The sequence below is a fragment of the Crocuta crocuta genome, unplaced genomic scaffold (assembly GCF_008692635.1).
Source record: "Crocuta crocuta isolate KB4526 unplaced genomic scaffold, BGI_CrCroc_1.0 scaffold138, whole genome shotgun sequence".
Classification (NCBI taxonomy): Eukaryota; Metazoa; Chordata; class Mammalia; order Carnivora; family Hyaenidae; genus Crocuta; species Crocuta crocuta.
Window position 1 is genome coordinate 5,388,207 of NW_027532585.1, and position 19,317 is coordinate 5,407,523.

The 19,317-nt window shown below is 45.0% G+C and overlaps 1 protein-coding gene across 1 annotated transcript in view; it reads left to right on the plus strand.

Annotated features, from left to right (window-relative positions):
• The window catches only part of GFRA1 (GDNF family receptor alpha 1), a 206,645-nt gene that overhangs the window by 966 nt on the left and 186,362 nt on the right, over positions 1-19,317 (plus strand). The window contains exon 4 of the mRNA XM_077779525.1: positions 1,113-1,196. Coding sequence (XP_077635651.1) covers positions 1,113-1,196 — 84 coding nt within the window. The remainder of the gene's footprint in view (positions 1-1,112; positions 1,197-19,317) is intronic.

The following is a 19,317-nucleotide window of genomic DNA, read 5'->3' on the forward strand; positions in this document are numbered from 1 at the left end:
CTTCTCCCCAGCTGCAGAATGAGGACCTTTCATTGGCCCCCAGGGACAGCGGCAGCTGGTGTTTGCTGCCTCCAAGCAGCATTGTTGGGGCCTGGTTGTTGGAAAACCCACGAGGGGGTGGGGGACATCCCGGGCCCCCGCTGACCTCTCGGAAACCTGGTCAGAGCATCCGCGCAGGAGCTTGTTAAGGGACTTGGCAGGAACTCCCAACTTCTCTCCAAGGAGAGCTGGCTTCAGAGAATAATAATACAAAGACTTGCCCTGAATCGTGTCCGGACTTTTCTGCCCTTTCTTCTTCCTTTTTTCTCTGTTCCGACACAAGGTAAAGAGCTGAGAATAAAAGGCCCCCGTAGAATCCATTCTATCTTAACCCCCTGCAAACCTGGTCAAGGGCAGATGTGTGAAACACCGCTTGTCAGATCCGCTGAGTCTCGAACCAGCTGGTGTGGTTCAGACCTCGGTTACAACACAGAAGTGGTTTGAGAGAAAAAGGACCACTTGTCACAGCCATCCAATCCAATGGGAATTTGGGGGTCCTTGTGTGCCAGAGGTGTCTGAAGTTTGTAAATCTAACACAGACGTTCAGTGCATTCATTCTCCACTGAGACTCACACCAAGAATTTGGAACATACAGATTTGACCTCTCAGCCGCCACTTCCTCCAGAACCTATTGATGCAAACCTATTTCAGAGACTAACTGTTGAGTAGCCAGCATACGGGGCTTTTTGACCACATGTCATGTTTAAAAGCAAAGAAATGGGGGCCTCTTTTGGGTCACCCTTCTTCCATTGGCTCCTGGAGGCACACTGGGGTGGTGACATCACTGGTTTCTTCCTCTCTTATTTCATTCCTTTGCAAAGAGTGGGAGAGTTTTCTGGCAAGATCAGGCTGCGTTGCTCTTCAGTGTTTTCATGGCACTCTGGGGAGGGCCAGGACAACAAAGGCAGAGGAATGAAAAATATCCACAGCCAAGTAGATGCCTTTGAGATCTTTGAAAGTTTCAGCATCTTTTTGTTACGCAGTCATAGCATAATTAGAATTTAGTTTCAGTAACAACAACTCTCTGAAATATGCCTGTTTTCCAGATCTAAGCCCTGTCATTCTGTTTTTAGGAAATGATCTGCTTGAAGATTCCCCTTATGAACCAGTTAACAGCAGATTGTCCGATATATTCCGGGTGGTCCCATTCATACCAGGTAAGCAGATTCGTGCTTCCACTCTGATGCCTTTGCCTGCTGGAAGTCCATTGGCTTGCATTCACTTTGGCTCTCAGATGGTGTATAAGTAGATAGTGGAATGGCACAGTGTTTCTGGGAAATTAGAAATAGAATGATGATAATGAAGAGGCAAAATGCCTAGAGATGATTGTATGACTTGAAAGTAATTCTAAATGAAGTAATGTGGTGTGGTGATTTGAAAGAGGTTGGAGGGAGGTGATTTGGTTGAATTTTTTTTCACAGTGAAATATGATTGGCTGGCTCTTGCATAGGGAGTGCTACTTCCGTCTGTAGGTGGCAATCATATTCCCTTCTTGCTACATACCATTCACAGAGCCTCCCAGCAAAGGGATCACTTTAAATGATGCCACTTGCTTTTCGAGACTTCTGAAGATAATCTTAGATTGTTGAAGAATTTCGGACCGACTCACTGGTCTGCCTTTGATTTAAAAGATTAAACTCTACCATTTGTTAACAATTCTATTTTTAATTTTCCCTGAGCAAGTGTGGGCACGTATAAAAGAATGCATTACTACCCTAGTGGCCTTTTGAAAAGTGGTCTCGCTTCCCGGGATTTGTTTTGTCTCCTTTTGCAGCTCTACATTTGTTTTGGAAGTGAACTTACTTTTAGAATTAAGTTTGGCATAACATTGGCATTCAGACAGCCCCGTAAATAATGAGCAAGGTAGTGATTTCTCTTAATGACATACAGATTCCAGACTGATGTTGTCTTTCATTGTTTACAGTCAAGACATTTTCTCAAGTGTATACAGCCATCACAGAGTGTATGTTTTCCTGGTGGTTATATGTGGTGGTTAATGTTGAATTCTAGGAGATGTTGGTTTGTTACTGGGGAGAGTGCTCTGGTTTCTAACGTTTCTCAACGTTCTCTGTTTTCCTGCAGAAAGCCATAGAAAGCCAAGTATGTAAATACTGATATTATGTGTGGGTGTATTATACATATATTCATTCATTCACAAACATCTATTGAGCACCTACTATGTTTTAGTTGTTGGGATTTTGGCAGTGAGCCAGACAGATGTCACCCCCTGCCCTCATGAATCTTAGAGACAGCCAGCAACTGGCATTTATTAAGCCCCTCTTATATTCTAGGCACTGTGTTAAGAGCTTTCCATCATGAACTTAGGTAACAGCCTTCACAGGCATGTTAGGTATTATTTCCACTTTAGGAGTGAAATTAGGAAACCAGCCCAAGACCACAAAGCTCATGGTTAGTAAAACCAGAATTTATACTCAGCTGTGTCTGATTCTAGGCTTTGGTAATATCTGCCCCTTGCTGCTCAGGGTCTTTTACATGGTTTTGTGACCAGTGGCATGGACATCATGTGGGAGTTGGTTAAAAGTCTGAGGTGCCAGGTTTTATCCCAGACCTACTGAATCAGAATTTACACTGTCAGAAAATCTCTGCGCTGGGTGCTTCATATATGCATAAAGCTTGAGAAGCATTCCTCTACATTATTCTGTTTGGGGTTTTTTTTTTTTTTGATTCAGAGAAAAAGTATGTGTGTGTGGCGGAGCGGGGGGTGGTGCACGGTGCACACACATGCACATTTTGGGATAAGATGTAAGGGTATAGGTTTAGCACCAGAGGCATTCATATATTATCCAAATAATGCCAGTAATTTCCACTCCAAATCCCTCCTAATGCTCTCTGTCCCCTTGGCCTTGCTAAAGCAGTATCTCAGGCACTGGAAGAAAGACCCACAGATACATCTGGGCTCTCATGGGAGCAAGTCTGTACGAGCTGGGGTGGGATATGGCACGTGGCGTAGCAGGGGCGAAGCTGGCCTTCCTAGTGCTTTGAGGAACAGTGCCTCCTGCCTGCATTTGCCCCGTGGAAGCCTTACTCCTTAGTCTTTGTACGGATGCTTGGAGGCATATGAACCCCCCTGGGGACAGTAGGAGTGAGGAGGTGGGCAAGGAGGGAGGTTCATTGAGGTTTTAATCTCAGAACTGCTATGGACTGTAGGACTTCAGCAAACTCATTTTCCCTCTTGGGGTCTCTCTTTGCTTGGTATATTGAGACCACTGGAGTAAATAAGCTCATGATTCTCGTGGAAGATTGAAGTCACCTCCGGAACCCATCCACTGTGCTCTTCAATGGTGTTTTCAATCCTTCATTCGTTCTACACTTAAAATGACTTGGTCATTCTCAGATACCACTGGTTTGTCTGAATTTCTTTTATGAATTTCTGGAATTCTTCTGCATGGACCAAGTTTTACTTATTCATTTTCTTGGATCCCTTTCTCAGCCAGGTTTCTTTTCATAGCAGATATGAGTCTGAGCTTGTGAGACCTGTCCTGCTGAGAAGCCAGGAGTCATAATAAATTAATCAGAGCCAGGAAGGCCTTGTCAGGAGCTAGGTTTTATATCTCAAGGGCATTGAATTTAGGTTCCAGCGCTAATGAGCTTTGACCTCTGACAGTGACCGTGTCCCCTGAGTGGGCATAGGGAAGCCAAATGGAACCTTGAGAGGCTTTAAGTCGCTGAATAATGCATATTATCCAGTTTGGCATTTGTAGGATAGAGAAGACAGAAGAGCAGGATGATGAATGTTGCTTTCATGGTTTGAATCTGAGTTTCTAGAACATCTCTTCTGTCTTGAAAATCTCTCCAATGAAACCAGGACAACAGGGCCTCTGCCTTTTACAGATATGGTAGCAATCAGAGTTTCCATATTTGGGTCTCTTTGCCCAATGTGAAGAGAATGTTTATCCACGTACATTAAGTGTGAGCTGAATTGTCTCACTGAATAAGACATGTTTGACGTTCTTGTGTTTCCATTTTCTTTGGACTCCTCAAACGCACAGCCATCTTTACCATTGTTTACTTGATCACCAGTTAAAAGGCCACGTTGATGTGCAATCAGTGGCCTGGCGGGAACAAGGAAGGGAAGAAAACAAGGTAGAGTCTAAAACCTGTCGTCTCTGGTCTGAAGCCTGCGCTGTAGGAGAGAAATCAGATAGCCTAGTCTGGCGAGAATTGGGGAATTGCAGTGGGAAGTTGGAGGGACAGCCCCTGTGGAAATGTGTTGGTGGATACATTTGGCCTTGAAAGGAGGTACCTTTGTTGTAGGTTGATGCCAGTGTGGTTTTTAGAGGGATGGACCAGACAGTGCGTGGGAGTGCACAAAGGAAAGGGGGCCAGTGCCACAGGATGTTGGAGGAGAGGAGCAGTGTCTCAAGAGCAAAGAAGGCAGAGCCATGTGGGCACGTGGAGGCCCAGAAGACAGAGCTACTATGTATGTTTCACATCTGTCACAGCTCTCTGCTAGTTAACCTCGCATTTTCTTCCTCGTGAAAGTTCTAGAAGCAGCAAAAAGTAAATAGTGATTTGAAAGGGAAGTGAACCTGTTGGCCATGCTTTTGGACTCTGAATGGGGAGAGCAAAGTAATAAGAAAGTTTGAAGGTGCGGTGAGTGCCAACAAAAGCCTGAGGATGGAGGGTGAGAGGAGACTGTAAGTGCCTCTATGGCAGCAAGAGAAAAACAAGGCTTCAGGGTCTAAAAGTATTGATTGAGAGGTTGGGTTTTGTAGAGAAGAGTCAAGAGACGCCAGGCGTTTCTTAAATATAACCAAAGCTGATGGTGTTGCAAACAAGAGACAAGATAGATGTGGGGAAAGAGCGATATTAGGATTTGGACATGCTGACTCTGCTTTGGGGAAAGACAAAGGTCGAGCTCTCTGGCTCTGTCATCATTTCCTGCCAGGTCCCAGGAGTGGCTTAGACCTTCTCAGGAAGCCTTAGGATCTTGACATTGGTTCCCACGTGCTTGGACATCTATTGCTTCAGGAGGAGATGCCCCTAAACACTCCTTTGAGTATGGCTCCTTTTTTTCTGAATGCTGCTATGCATAATTAGCCATATTTAGCATTTCTGTTTTAATGTGCCATCATATTTATGTCAGTATGGAAAAAAAAAAGCTTTCTGAAAACTTTTACATGTTGAAGAAGAATCTTATGAGGTGCTGTGCTATCTTGTGAAATCAGGACAAGAGAGAGGTGTTTGTAAATGCCAACTCCTGAGGTGTTTGGTGGCCCTTTGCTTGCCACTCAGCTCTCCAAAACAACCCCAATCACATCTTGTCAATAGTTTAGAACCCCCCACTGTTCCTTGTTGCCTGTTCTGGCATCTGGCAAATTCCTTAGCAGGCCAGCTTGTGCCTGCCCTCCTTCTTTAAACCCCATCACCTCCTCTCCACTCAAGCACACCGAGGAGTCCATGCCCCCAGTATTTTATGTGCATTCACTGTTTTGTGCCTTTGCACACGCTCTTGCCTCTGTTAGTACCTCGACACATAGATCCAGTTTCATCTCTGAGGGCCATGCTGGAATTCCCCTAGATAGGCACTTCCTCTCAGGACTCTTTTGTGCTGCATTTGGCTCTTGCCCTTTATGATAGCTGTTTGTCACAGTGTATGGAGCGGACTTATGTATGTGTCTGTCTTTCCCACTGGAAAGTTGTTTTGTTTGTTATGCCCAGTGTCCGCTCAGCATGGAGCATTCTTCCTGGTTCTGAGTAGCCATCTTGTTAACCGAGGGTGTTTGACTATCAGAGAAGGGCCTCAGAGATCTAGTCTGACTTTCTGCTTTTACAGAATTGAAGCTCACAGAGGGGAAGTGGTTTGATCAGGGCCACACTGCTTGAGAGTGGCCACTAGGACCTTTGTCAGGACCTGGCAATGCCTTAGGGGAGGCCAGTGTTGTCCTCTTTCTGTTCTGCATGCTTTCTGGACAAACCACATCCATTCCTGGGATAGAAGCTGCCATTTATACTGATGACTCAGAGCCTTCCCTCCAACTCCAGCCTCTTCAGGGCTCTCAACCAGCATTTCCAACTGAGTCCTGGACAACTCCATCTGGATGTATGTCAGTTACTTCAAACCCAGCGTATCCAAGATGGATCTCACCATCTCCTCTTTCCTCCTTACACCCTTCTCTTTCTGACCCTCTAATCTTACATGTGACATTGTCTGTCTAAGTTGTAAGCTTTGAGATTACGGCCACCCCATCTGCTGTTCTCATTCCTCAGCCAGACCCATCACCAAGTCTTTTGTAGTCCACCTGCTGTCTTCTGAATTGCTCTCCTCTCTCCATTCCCTAAATATACTCATCTTGCACTTGAACTTTACATTGACCTTCTTACTGACATCCCTGCGTCAAATTCCTCTCAATCCAACCTGGCCTCCTTATTGGCAGGCCTTATTGTAGCACCATGGTGACTTGTAGGAACAATCTGGCTTTAGTTTTCCTCCATAGATCCTTCCACTAATGGACCTTCTGTGTCACCACAGCTACCCTGTGTCCAAACAAGCCAATTGACCACCTGCTGTCCCACCAGTACCCTGGGCAGCTTCGTGCCTCCACACCTTTGTGTGTACCAGTGTAGAGAATAGACACGTGCTCTCGGGCCCACCGGCCTGGGTGCATCCTAACCCTGCCACCCACTTTGTCTTGGTCACACCAGTTGAGCTCACTGTACCGTAGGTTCCTTGGATATAAAATGAGATGAAGTTTAGTACCTTTTAGGTTCTTGTGGACTTGAAGATGCTATATGTAAAATACTAGCCTAGTACCGGAAGCATTGTTGGTCCCCAGGAAGTCTTCAGCCACTTTCAGTGTGGTGCCAAGGTCACGTTAGTTGTTGACTCACTCCTGACTCCAATCCTGGGACTCTTTTCAGCAGAGTTTTTTCCCTGGTCGTGGAACAACGATTCTATGTCTTGAAAAGGGTGTCCATCGCAAGCCTTCAGGAGGGCTGCTCATAAACTACTTTGGACAAAAATGAAAAATCTATCCTTTATCTAAAGGGCCTTGGAGGAAAGTCCTGGCCCTTAATAACTCTGTCTAAGCCTTAACTTCCCTTTGGGGAAGGTCTTCCTTATTCATCCCCTGAATCCCCCTGTTCCCCTGGGGCCCTGTTTTTACGCTCTTTGGTCAGAGGTGAGTGTGCTGCAGGTGGTCATCCCCCCGCAGTGGGGGCTCTTCCTGTGTTTAAGGATTCTTGTGATCAGCTTTCCCTTCTCAGCTTGACTGATTCCCATTCTTCTAACCTCTGCTCATAAATCTGGTCTCCAACGCCCCTCATAGCAGGAAGAATTACTGCTCTCTGAGAAGGGCATGCCTTAAACCTGGGAGATGCATCCGTCTCCACAGGCTCTGCTGAGTACACTTACATTTCACTTTCACAGACCGTGACTTTTGTGTTTTATTTTCTCCCTTAGTCCCTCAGCAACTCATGTTTTTTTTTTTTTTTTTTGGTAGAGTAACAAGAAATTACAAACAGGTAAAAGAGGAAAAGGAATTTAAATCCACCTTAGTCACAGCTCCCAAAGATAACCACTTGTAAACCTGTTGATATGAGACTTTCCAGAATTTTTTCCTTTAAATGTGAATATGTGTGTATATATATATATATGAGTGTATACACATGTATACGCACATATGTCTTCTTCTTCTTCTTCTTTTTTTTTTTTACAAAACTAAAGTCATAGGCTACTCATACGTTCTTATTACCTGCATGTTGACCCGAGGAATCTGTGTCTTCTTATATCACTGACCACTTCCCAAATGCAAATTTTATTACTTAGATTAACTGTCAACCTTGAGAAGTTTCATGATGAGAACCAGCAGGTCACTCCAGTATCTAGATACTTATGGCCAAGGCCTGAATGTCCCAGAATATTTTTGCATAGTGTGACCATAGGTCCAGTTACCGGAAGAGGGGAGATAAAGCATCAGTGAGTGACAGGTAATTGCATGAACTAAAGATTGTTACAAGGAGCAAAATTATTTACAGCCAATAGGTCTGTCCTTATTCCTTCCCCTTAGTCCTTGGAAGTGTTTCTTTCTGCCACCTCTTAGTGTTTCTGCTGTCCCAGCTGGTTCTTTCCACAAGATGTTCTTTCTTGGTTCTCTGGGATATAGTACTGAATTCGCAAAAGGAAGTGTCAAATCAGGATCATTTGGTCCAAGGGGGACAGTTCAAAAGTCAGGAGACTGGTGTTCAGTTTCCAGCTTTGTCCCTTACTAGCCAGGTGACCTTGGGCAAGTGTCTGCCCTTTCTGAGAGGTAGCCACTCCTTTGATAAAATGAGAGCAGTGGACTAGAGTGATCTTTCACATATTTTCCTTCCTTTTCTAAAGGCCTGCATATTGAATTCTGAAGTATTCTGGGGCTGACTGTTTTTCTTTGTAGCAATTTTCTCATACCAAAGAAACTTGTGATCTTTGTATATATATTTTTCATACTACTAACACTTAGAAAGCATGATTTATGCAATATATACCTTCCTTGAACCAGAATGTGTTTAAAGCATCTCATTTGAATACATGGAAGAAGAAGAAACAAAATAAGAAGGAAGTAAGTGGGAAAGAAGAAGGACAAGGGGAAAATGAGATAGGAAGGAGAAAAATGAAGCCAGGAGCGAGTTCCGTAGACACAGTGCACGTCATAAGATTATATTTAAACAAATTAAATCATCAGAAGTGCCGTGTTTGTTTTACAGAGGGATAAATAAAATCCCTGGATTGTAGATGCAGTAGGACTTTTGGAGGTCATTCTCGTCCAATCCCTTTATTTCACTGATAAGAAATCTGAGAGTTCCATAAATTTCTAGGGCAGTGGGACATAAATTGTGCAGGACAGTGATGACAAGTAAAATTAGGTGTGTGTTTGTTTTTAAATTGATATTCGAAACTCTCCACATCCTGGCATTTCCCCCACCTCCTTTCTACTGTCCTTCACCTGCTCACGTCTGTGTGCCTGTTCTGATGCCACACTTGATTTTTCCACAGTTACGGTGAGAACCACATCCACTAGCTTTCGTGCAGGGGGTCGTGTTCTGTTGTTTTGGAATCGTTTCAGAATAAGGGTTAATTACTAAGTCTCTGTTTGGCAACAGGAACCTATAGCCGGAAGGTTAATTTTCATATTTTTTTTGGCCCCCTTCAGAGTTGTCTGCAAGGGAAAGTGAGAAATTATTTTTTGCTGTAAGCTCTCCCTGCCTTCAGATTAAAAAAAAAATTAATCTTTCATCTGGAGTTTTTTGTTAAAGAAGCTAACCACTTCCCGTAATTTAGAGACTCAGCTAGCTGGGTCAGTGATGAAAACGAATGGGTGATTTGCATAAGGGGCTAATTTATTATGTCCCCTGGGCGTTTCTTTCATCTCTTTCCATTCTAATTAATGTTCTAAGAGGGTCTATCACCATATCAGAAATTAGGGGTGAAAGCAGCCATTGTTAACCTTTATTCTTATGATTTTTTATCTTCTGTGATCTTTTAACCATTTTCTTTTCATATCCAAGAATTTACTAGATAGGGCTGGGGAGTGTGTGGAGAGGGGGTTTTGGGGCTGTGCTTTTTCACGATCTTTATTCAAACAGTAAGTTGTAAAAAACAAAAATGACTCAGGATAGCTTTCCCACGGCAGAGGGATTTGCAAAACACACTGAAGGGCACGGCCATGGTGCAGAATTGTTTCGAAATTCGAGCCCTCTAAAACATACATGAACACGTATATGCACACAGAGAGATGGAGATATGATGTACATCTGCCCGTGCGTGTCTGCGTGTATTTATAGCATGTGCGTGAATGTGGTTATCCATATCATTAAACATTTCGCCTCCGAAAGATCTTCCTTGACATGTGTTTCGGTTGGTTCTGGCTGTGACAAAGGCAGCTGTGTGTGAGAGAGTGTGACACAGCTGAGGAAAGGCAGGAGAACAAGCAATTTCTTCGAAAATCAATTGCAATTTACTCCTACTAAATTGGCCCAAGGTCCGCCCCGTCCAAGCATTAGCATATGACAGACTTTTAATCATTTGGTCAAATGGCCTATTTTTGGTCAAACCACAGTTCCCTCAGGGATTCTGCCCATCAGTACCAGAGCTCTGTAATCTCCAGACCTACACTTTTTTTTTTTTTTAAGTAGAGGTGAGTGTGGGGAGTCAAGTACCCCTGGGAGTCCCCAGCTGAGGGCCCTGCACTGCCCAGCCTATTCATGGGTATTAGTTCCTTTCGGTCCCCCACTACACGAAACAGTAGGTGGCTAGGTATTCTCTCTGCTTTCCCAGGAAGAGACCTGGCTTCAGAGAGGTTGAGTAGCTTTCCCAGGGGCACACTGCCCATGAGTGGAAGAGTGCAGATTTGCTCTTGTCCGTGTCTTCTTCTGCTGTTAAGTGATGAACTTTTAAACACAGACCTGGATCCTTTATTAAGGTGAAGACATCTAGCTGCTTCTCTCCCTCTTTAATTCCCAGCTTTTCCTGCTCCGTCTTCCACCTTAAAACACTGTTCAACAAAGGCCTCTGAAGTTGAAATACAAGCCAATCTCTATTATTTTAATATTTATCCCTGCATTCTGTTGGGTTCTTAATTGACAACCGAAATCCAGAACACGCATGCTATTAAAACCATTCCTGCGGAACTGCAGAAATATTAACCAAAGAAGCAATTTCTGGATTGTATCTTTTTTTCATTTCAGTGGAAGGCTTCTAAACTAGAGCAGAATGCCTAGGGCCATTTTTTGTCATGTTGTCATATAAATAGCATTACACAGTGGTAAAGAAAGGAATACATAGTTTAGTCCCACTTTAAGGTGACCTAATATGCTATTCATTTGTCTTCCACCATGCCGGTACCACTTTCCTTTACGTCCCTCTGAATGGTCTAAGAAGCACCATGCCGGCTGTTATTTCTATTACCCTTTGCACATTATCGTTTGGTATACAGTTAATAATGTATGAAAATAAGTATTGATTGCATTCTTTGTAGGAACAGGCCAGCAGGTTTCTTAAAGCCCATGTTTATGAAATGTTTCATTGATCCCTGTTACTATGAGTTTCAAATAAACTCCTGATGCAAAAGATACCAGGAAACCCTATGAATTCTGGGGAGCCCTTGTTGGAACCACTGTTTTCTTGTGCTCTTGAAGGTACTAAGTGGTGTTTGAAGGGGAAAAGGACTGACCAGACTGAAACTCGAACCGTATTCCCAATGAGATGTCAAGAGAAATAAAAATAATAATTGCGACAGCTGTAAGAGGTAATGAGCTAAGAGTTTCACGTGGAATGACTTGTGTCAACCTTATTCAATGGTAGGTACTATCTTAGCCCCACTTGATAGATAAAGAAACTGAGGTCCAAATAAGAAACTTGTGTAGGCGTACACAGTTAGGAATTGGTTGAGCCACACTCTCATCCAGGAAGTCTGGCTCCAAAACCCAGGCTGTAGCTCCCATTTGCAAATATGCAACAGGAGAAGTAGTCTGGGAAAGTTAAGTACACAAACTGCATGAAGGATTATCAGGCATTTTGTACCGACTGACAGAGTTAGAGATAGAGATAAAATATAATACATATATTTATTTTAGGATAAAGGGAAGACTTGGTCAGTTTCTGTGATCTCTGTCGATTTTCAGTATTTCAGTGTGATGGAATGAGATTTCTGCCAAAGTCCCTCATCAGATATTTATTGAGAACTTACCATGAGCCTAGTATGAAGTCTGGGTGATTCAGGAGTAATAGGACCCAGCCATTGCCTTCTAAAGTGTTTCATTTTTGTGTAGAAATAGATACAAACCAAAGAAATTATGATGCAAAATGGTGGGTGATTGAGAACTTCACCAGGCTAAATAGCCCCAGGGAGAGCTATTCACCTGACTTGGTAGAGTTGTGGGTCGAAGAAGGCTTGCTGAAGGTGACTTAGGGCCGAGTTTTGGGGAATGGGTCGGAGTTTGGTAAGTAGAGATGATTGGGGAGGGTATTCTAGGCAGGGGCAGCTGCATGGGCAAAGGCCTGGTGTGTTTAGGGTGCTAGGGCTGGGTCGCTTGCTATGGCTGGAACATTAGGTACAAGCTGTGGTGAGAGAAGAGCTGGGGAGAGAGGCAGGTTTGCCACACTCAGGGGCTTGGCCTTTGTCTCAGCAGAACTGGAGAAGGATGATGACTACTGTACCTCAGCATTGTTGCATTTTTAGGTTGAATCATCTGAAATTGCCGTTTTTTGTAGGTCAGCATGGGAGAAAAGCAGAAATCGCATACGGTTCAACTTTCTATAGTTTTGCATCATAAAGCATACACTGGGCTCTGGATGCTTCTAGGCTAGAGTATGACATAGGCCTGTTAGGATGAGTAACTTCTTATCAGACAAAGCACCTCCTGGGGAAGTGAACAATGAGGCCAGTAGCCCTATTTTATTAGCCTCAGTTCCTGGTACCTTCTTCTTGAGGGGAAGAAAGATGCCCAAGGCTCCAGAATGCCAAGACCAAGTGCATACAGCTTCCCATCCAGATGCCGACAGTGGGCAGAGGAGCAGGAGGCAGTGAGGCCGCCTGGACCTCACAGGGTGGTCCTGAGAAGGCGAGTGGGGGCACCTATAGAGTCGGTGACAGCAGATCAGACAGGTACCAGGTGGAATAAGCACAGGAGGCAGAGTGGTCCGGAGCCAGGTCCTCAAGGGTCTTAATGATTGTGGTGGGAGAGAACGTCACTGAAAATTATTCCATATACATTGAGTTGCCTGGCTGGTGAAAGGAGGTCTCTCCTGGTGGGCAGTGGGAATGTGGACAGCCTGGGACCCCTGAGAGGAGCGAGTCTCTGCCTGCCTTTCTGCCTCATCCCCGTCCCAGCCCCAGTACCGCCCTCTGTCCTGGGCTCACGATGGGCTTCTGCCTTTTCCCTTGTGGCCATTGGCTCAGGCTGTCTTCCTGGCTGGGAGGCACGGCCCTCCCAGCTTCTCTGTGGACCTTTCAAACCCCGTTGGGTAGTACCTGTGTGGAGGACTCGACGTACGGGCTTGTGTTTTCATCTGTTTTCTATATACGATTTTATTCTTCTGGCTCCCTAATCCTGTGCCTCACTTGGCTGTTTTCTGCAGCAAATTCTCAACTCGCTTCAGAACATTTCGCAAGAGAGTGTCTGAATAAAAACTCAAAGATCCTAAATGCAGGGAACTGTCTTAATTGAAAGAGATGCCCGCTCACCCCAGGGCACGCCTGGTCAGGGAAGGATCGAGGAGGGCTGGCCGCCAGTAATTACTGCAGCTCACAGAGCTGGTTCTGAAGAAGTGACTGAATCCTCTCGTGTGTCCTTTCTTGAGCCCAGGGTGTGTTTATGACATTGTTTTCAAGCTATTGTTGGAGTGGGAACAGGAAGAGATGGTGCTGCCCTTTTTGGCTGTAACTGATCTCCGGGTAGGAACTCACCCAGAGCTGGGCAGCACTTTCCCACATGAAGAATCGCCAGGCGGACCATCTGCATTCATTCCAGAGATTGGGGTGGGACTGGGGAGGGGCAGGAGATGAGGTCCTGATGATCCTGGGAAATTATGAAATGTCTAAGAGCAGAGGCAAAGAGCAAAAGTCTGGGGGTTAAGCACACCCAGATTTGAGTTCCACATTCCAGCACTTTCTAGCTATGGGAGCATGGGTAAATAGTTACTTACTCTTTTCTAGGTTCTGTGTCTGAAAATGGGAATAATAATAGTATCCAATTCATAGGGTTATTGGAGGCAATACTTAGGAAGAATGCTTGGAAGTGCCCAGTAAATGGTGGCTGAGTGACTGCCAGTCTCTGCCTTTAATGGGCACACTAACTCCCTTCTTCCTCCTCTCCCAATTTATTACCATGAAACAGGAATGATAGATTATTTGAGTGGATATAGATCTCTTCTGCTCTGAAAAAACAAAATGACAGAGCAAAAGGAGAGGGAGACTTCAATAGCCACACCTGAGATGAAGATCACCAATTCAGTTCAGTCCAAAACATGGATTATCTACTCTAAAATAATAGTACTCACATTCTAGGAGAACTCTCTCTGTGCCTGGCCCTGTGCTAGATTCTGGGGGCATGGTGGAGAACCAGAAAGAAAGGTCAGAGCAGAGTGAAGTGCCGCAGAGGGAGAGAGGAGGAGGAGAAAATACAAAAGGAACTTGATGGTAGAAAGAAAATTCTAGAAGCAGAGTCTCCTGGGGTGCAGGGATGTAGGGTGTAATCCCAGGAGAGCCAGGGCACGCCAGCGGGAAAAGAAAAGGTGTTCACCCAGCACGGAAAGTTTATGTTGGATATGCTAACTCTGTGTTGAGTGGATATGAGTGTGGTGAAAACCTAGTGGGTTTTTTTTAAAATTATTATTTTCAAGGATGTTTAAAAAATGTAATGTTTGCAAACAAAGTAGAAACAGTCGAAGCATTGTTTTCTGATAGCGGTATAGGGTTCACTGGCTATGGGTACTTTTTCATTCTTGTCTTCCAAATTGTAATTTTAAAAGATGAGGCATTTCATATTCAAGAGTTTCCTTTGTCTGAAATAAATTATTCATTTCTACCCAGTTTCAGAAACAATGAACATAATACTTAATGCATCACAATTAAGCGGGTGTAGTTTCATATAAAATTATGTTCTGTGCATTTTGGTGGCAAACAAAGCAGTGTATCCTATATCTTGTCGACATTTGTTCCTCATAAGCAAAACATAAAGATTAGGGACTCAGAAATGTGTTTTCTTTCCTCTCCTGGTGGAGGAGGGGTAACTTTAGACCCAAGCAGCCTCATTTTTGACATTTCCCAGCTGTTGGTGGCTACCTCGCTTGCAGAGAAAGTGAAGTTACTGCTTCTATATAGTGCATGGGGTCAGGTGAGGGTCAGACATCTTGAATACCACCCGTGCATCTAGTCCCCTTTGTCTGGATTTGAGATCTCTCTGGAATCTTCTCCCAGAAGGGCATTGCCTGGGAATGGCTCACTTTTGGGTTTGGTGGCAACTGCTTTTTGAGTGCTGGCTGGTTTGTCACGTGTACCTTGACCAAGGATCTGGCTCTTGGAGTATCCTTCTTGTGACAAGGTCTCCTTAAGAAAACAGGCATCGCCAGCTAGGGGCGAGCTCTCCAGAGTAAGCCTCTTCAGGCTTCAAAATTGAGCTGTGACGGTCCCCAGGCATGTTTTTGAGATACCTCCACCTAAAGTCCCAGCCCCGAGGTCAGAGTGAAAGCTGGCTGTGGTTGCCAGAGAGCAGTTGTGGAGACATTAATTGCGAGATGCCTGCTGGCTGCCCAGCAGGAGGGTGCACGAGATGCCTTCATAGGTTATTTCATTTAATCCTCACAAAAGCCCTGAAAGTTGGCCTGGAGTGGGGCTGGGGAAGATTAGTTATGTTTTACATAAGAGGAAACCAAAAACTCAGAGAAGTCAAAAGGTGTGCTTTAGGCTACACAGCTAGTTGGTGGAAGATCTAAACGCGAGCCAAGTTTATCCAGCTCCAAAGGCCTAGCTCCTTGCATGTTATTCTGTTTGTTGCCTGTTGGATTGTTAGGTCAAGACCAAAAGCAACAAATACAAGATGGATTCTCAGCTACCTATGATCTAAGCACTAGTTTGTATTTGAATGAGGAAAATGACATCTTTCTAATTTTAGGCAGATTTAGGAAGAGGTCACAGCACTTGGCCAGAAGTTTTCCCGGATGGTTCCCTGTTCTTGACCTTGGTTTAGTTTGTTGAGTGCCTGCCATGGCTGGGGGGACTGACCTTGGGCTGCCAAGGATATGAGTGCTCTTGCGGTCTTGGCTTCCACTTGTGTGCTGGTGCTATACTGAGTCCCTTGCTCTGACCAATATTTCCTGCGTGGGGTTCAGAGAACCCTCAGTCTGTACTCTCAACTTGAGGAGCTCCTTTTTAGAATATATCCATCTAACTGCCTGCTGGTTAGTTCCATCAAGACATTCTGGCTAGAAGTCTGGCAAGTTCCCTATTAAGCTTGCCTTCTCTCTTTGCCCTGGCGGGGGCGGAGTGGGGGAAGGAGTGAGGAAGAAGCATATGAGCATCTTAGGAGGTGTTTTTCTATTTTGCGGGAAGCAGCACTGTGGTGGAAAGAATGTGGATTTGGAGTCAGGCCTGGATTTGCATCTGGACTTCATCAGATCATGACTTAGGCAAGTTATTAACTTCTTTCTGCCTCAGTTTCTTGATTTGTCAAATGTAGGTAGTATCAACTCTGCAGTCACCTTGAGGTTGCAATCTCAGTGATGTGTGTGTATAACACACTGTGTGAGGGCCTCAAAATGATAGAAGTTCTTTTTTTAAATGCTTATTTATTTTTGAGAGAGAGAGTAGGGGAGAGGCAGAGAGTGTTGGATAGAGGATCTGAAGCAGGCTCTGCACTGTCAGCACGGAGCCTTATGTGGGGCTCAAACTCATGAGCCATGAGATCATGACCTGAGCCAAAGTCGGATGCCTAACCAACTGAGCCACTCAGGTGCCCCCCTTTTTTTTTTTTTTTTTAAGTTTGTTCATTTTTAGAGAGAGTACACCTGCGGGCTTGAGTGAGGGAGGGGCAGAGAGAGAGAGAGAGTGAGAGAGAGAATCCCAAGCAGGCTCCATGCTGTCAGCACAGAGTCCGATGAGGAGCTTGAAATCACGAACTGTGAGATCATGACCTGAGCCAAAGTCGGACGCTTAACTGACTGAGCCACCACCCAGGCGCCCCTAGAGAAGTTCTCATTGGAAAAAAATGGGACTGCACTCATTGGCTTCAAGACATTTCAGTGTCCTTGGGGAGGGAGTGTGTGAGCATGGAGCATGACCCTTGTCCTGTCTTCCCAGCTGCTTCTGCGGACCCCTTCATGCCTTGGTTGTTGCAATTTTGAGAGGAACGATCAATGACCCACCGCCTGTTTGCTCTGTGATGCAGAGCTGTCACAGCACAAGGTAGGCGCCGGCTGTGTGCCTCCCTTGTTATAAAATGCAGCCGTGCCTTATGGTTACTTAATTTTCCCCAGCATGCCTGTAGCCTGGCAGAGCTGGTGCACTGGCACCCTGAGCGGAGGGTCAGTCATTGACTTGCTCTTCCACACCCTCTCCCTTAATTAAGAGAAAGTGCAGCATGCACAGATAGACCTTCCAGAAAGGGCTCTTATGCAGATCTGGCCGGCACTCAGCTCATGTTGCGGTGTACCCTGGAGACGAAGGAAGGAGAATTATTGTGGGTTCACATACAGGGTGAGTATTCTGACTCGAATGCAGAATTTTCCTCTTAAGAGCAGGACCAAACAACTTTTTAGATAAGCATTCTGATGTGGGCCAGAAATTCCAGGCAAATATTTATCCTAGATGTAAAACACTAAGTTAAATGTTGTTTAGAAAACGCTAAAATAGAAAAATTTATACTCAGGGTTTTATATTTGGTAATTGTAAAAAGAAAAAAAAAGCTTGTCTTGTTTTCCATTTTTTCTGAGCTGCCTCATAGAATACAGAATGATGACAAATCCGTGGCCTCCCTGGCCTGCCCTTTCCTGCACCTTCCACTTGCTCATTCAGCCTTCATCCGTATTTCCCTCTTAGACACATACCTCCCCCCTGACCTGAGTGGCTCTGGTGATTTTGCCCTGTAAGCCCTGACCGTGGACGTGGCCCCATCTCACCTGGACGACCTCATGAATCTCCACATACTGAGCATGGATGCCAGTGTTGGCAGATTTTCCTCCCCACCAGCTTACAGGAGTAAAGGAATACCGTAGACTGTGGTGTTTCAACTCCCAAAGGATGGGCCTTAGGGACTTGAGAAATTCTCGGCGTGTGTCAGGTCCCTGGGTTTGAGTCTGTGAAGGTCCCATTAAGTAAGTTGCTTTCTTTGGCTACATCCTTTGGTTCCTCTTTGGCAAAGCATGATATATGGGTTATACCAGTGGTTCTAACCTAGCAAGTTCACATAGTTTGTGCTGTCATTCCCCTTTGGGGGAGGGGTACGATACTCTGATAGCTGTCCCTGCCCGAGCTGTGTTGGTTGGAAATTGTTGTGCACCAACCAGAAGACTTCCCCAGGAACTTTCTATTCTGCCATGTGCCTTTCCATGCTTTATCAAGGATCTTTGGATGACTTCAACAAATCATTGACGAAATTAAAAAATTTTTCAAATACCAACAAATATTTGCCAAGGCAACCTTTTGTGGGCTTGGCATGGTGCTAAATCTTGAGGGCTTGGGCATGGACAAGACAGATGAGGCCCTTGAACTCACAAAGCTTACAGTCTAGCAGAGGAGATGTAGTGAATTAAAACAAGCATTTTTTCATGGCAGTAAGTACTCTGAAGAGGACAGATCATTGTGACAGCAAATGGAAGGGAAAGGGAAATCCCATTACACAGGGAAGTGAGGAGAGAACCTATGAGGAGATGACTTTGACCTGAGACTTAAAGGTCAAGGAAGAACAGACTGTTCTTATCAATGGCTGAAGTGCATCATTAGGGCTCTAGGTGGGTAAAAGGCTGGTGCATTCTTTGTGAACAGGGATGCCAGGCTGCTGGGAACCCATGTCTCTTTGTGAGTGATGATCACCTCTTGCTGCCCAGAGCAGGGGACCAGCAATGGGGTACAGGCTGCCCCTAGGGGTTCCACCAGGGAGCTATGGCCAGAGTGGGGTTGGTAGTGGGAGCAGTAAGAGGCTTCAGGGCCACTGCATCTGCTTTTGGGGGTGCTCATGTAACTTATACAAAAAAGCATCCATGGCTACATTCCCCCCCCCCACCTCTAGAACTCTGAAATGTGAACAGAGCAGCTGTCTGAATCGGAGACTGTTTCTGGGTGTGACCAAAATGGCCAGCTTTGCCCTGTTGCCTTGAAAATGTAATTCTTCAGTGACAGTTCTTTGTTGAGGGCTGGCTTCCTATACTCTGTTGATTTGTCCCTTTTTTAGAAAGACAATGCGGAGGGAAACAGTTATAGAATATTGGAGTTGAAAGAGTCCTTGATGATCCCCACGTCCAGGTCTTGGTTGATGCATGGATGACTGAACTGGAGACCAGAATGATTAAGGAGTGAACTGGTCTAGGAGCAGAGTCCCACACTCCTCTCTCTACCCTCAGTATGCAGAATGTTCAAATAAAACAGGCCTGAAGGGTGGGGATACTTGAAGGCATGAGGACTTTGTCCCTGCAGGCATCTGGACTATTCCTTGGAAAAGGAATTCTTAAATAATTGGCTCCCTGCCCACTTCTCTGGCCTCATCTTGTCAGAAAGCTCAGGGACTCTTCAGTCACTCTGCCTTTTATGCTGCCCCTCAAACACATCAAGCCTGTTCTGTCTCAGA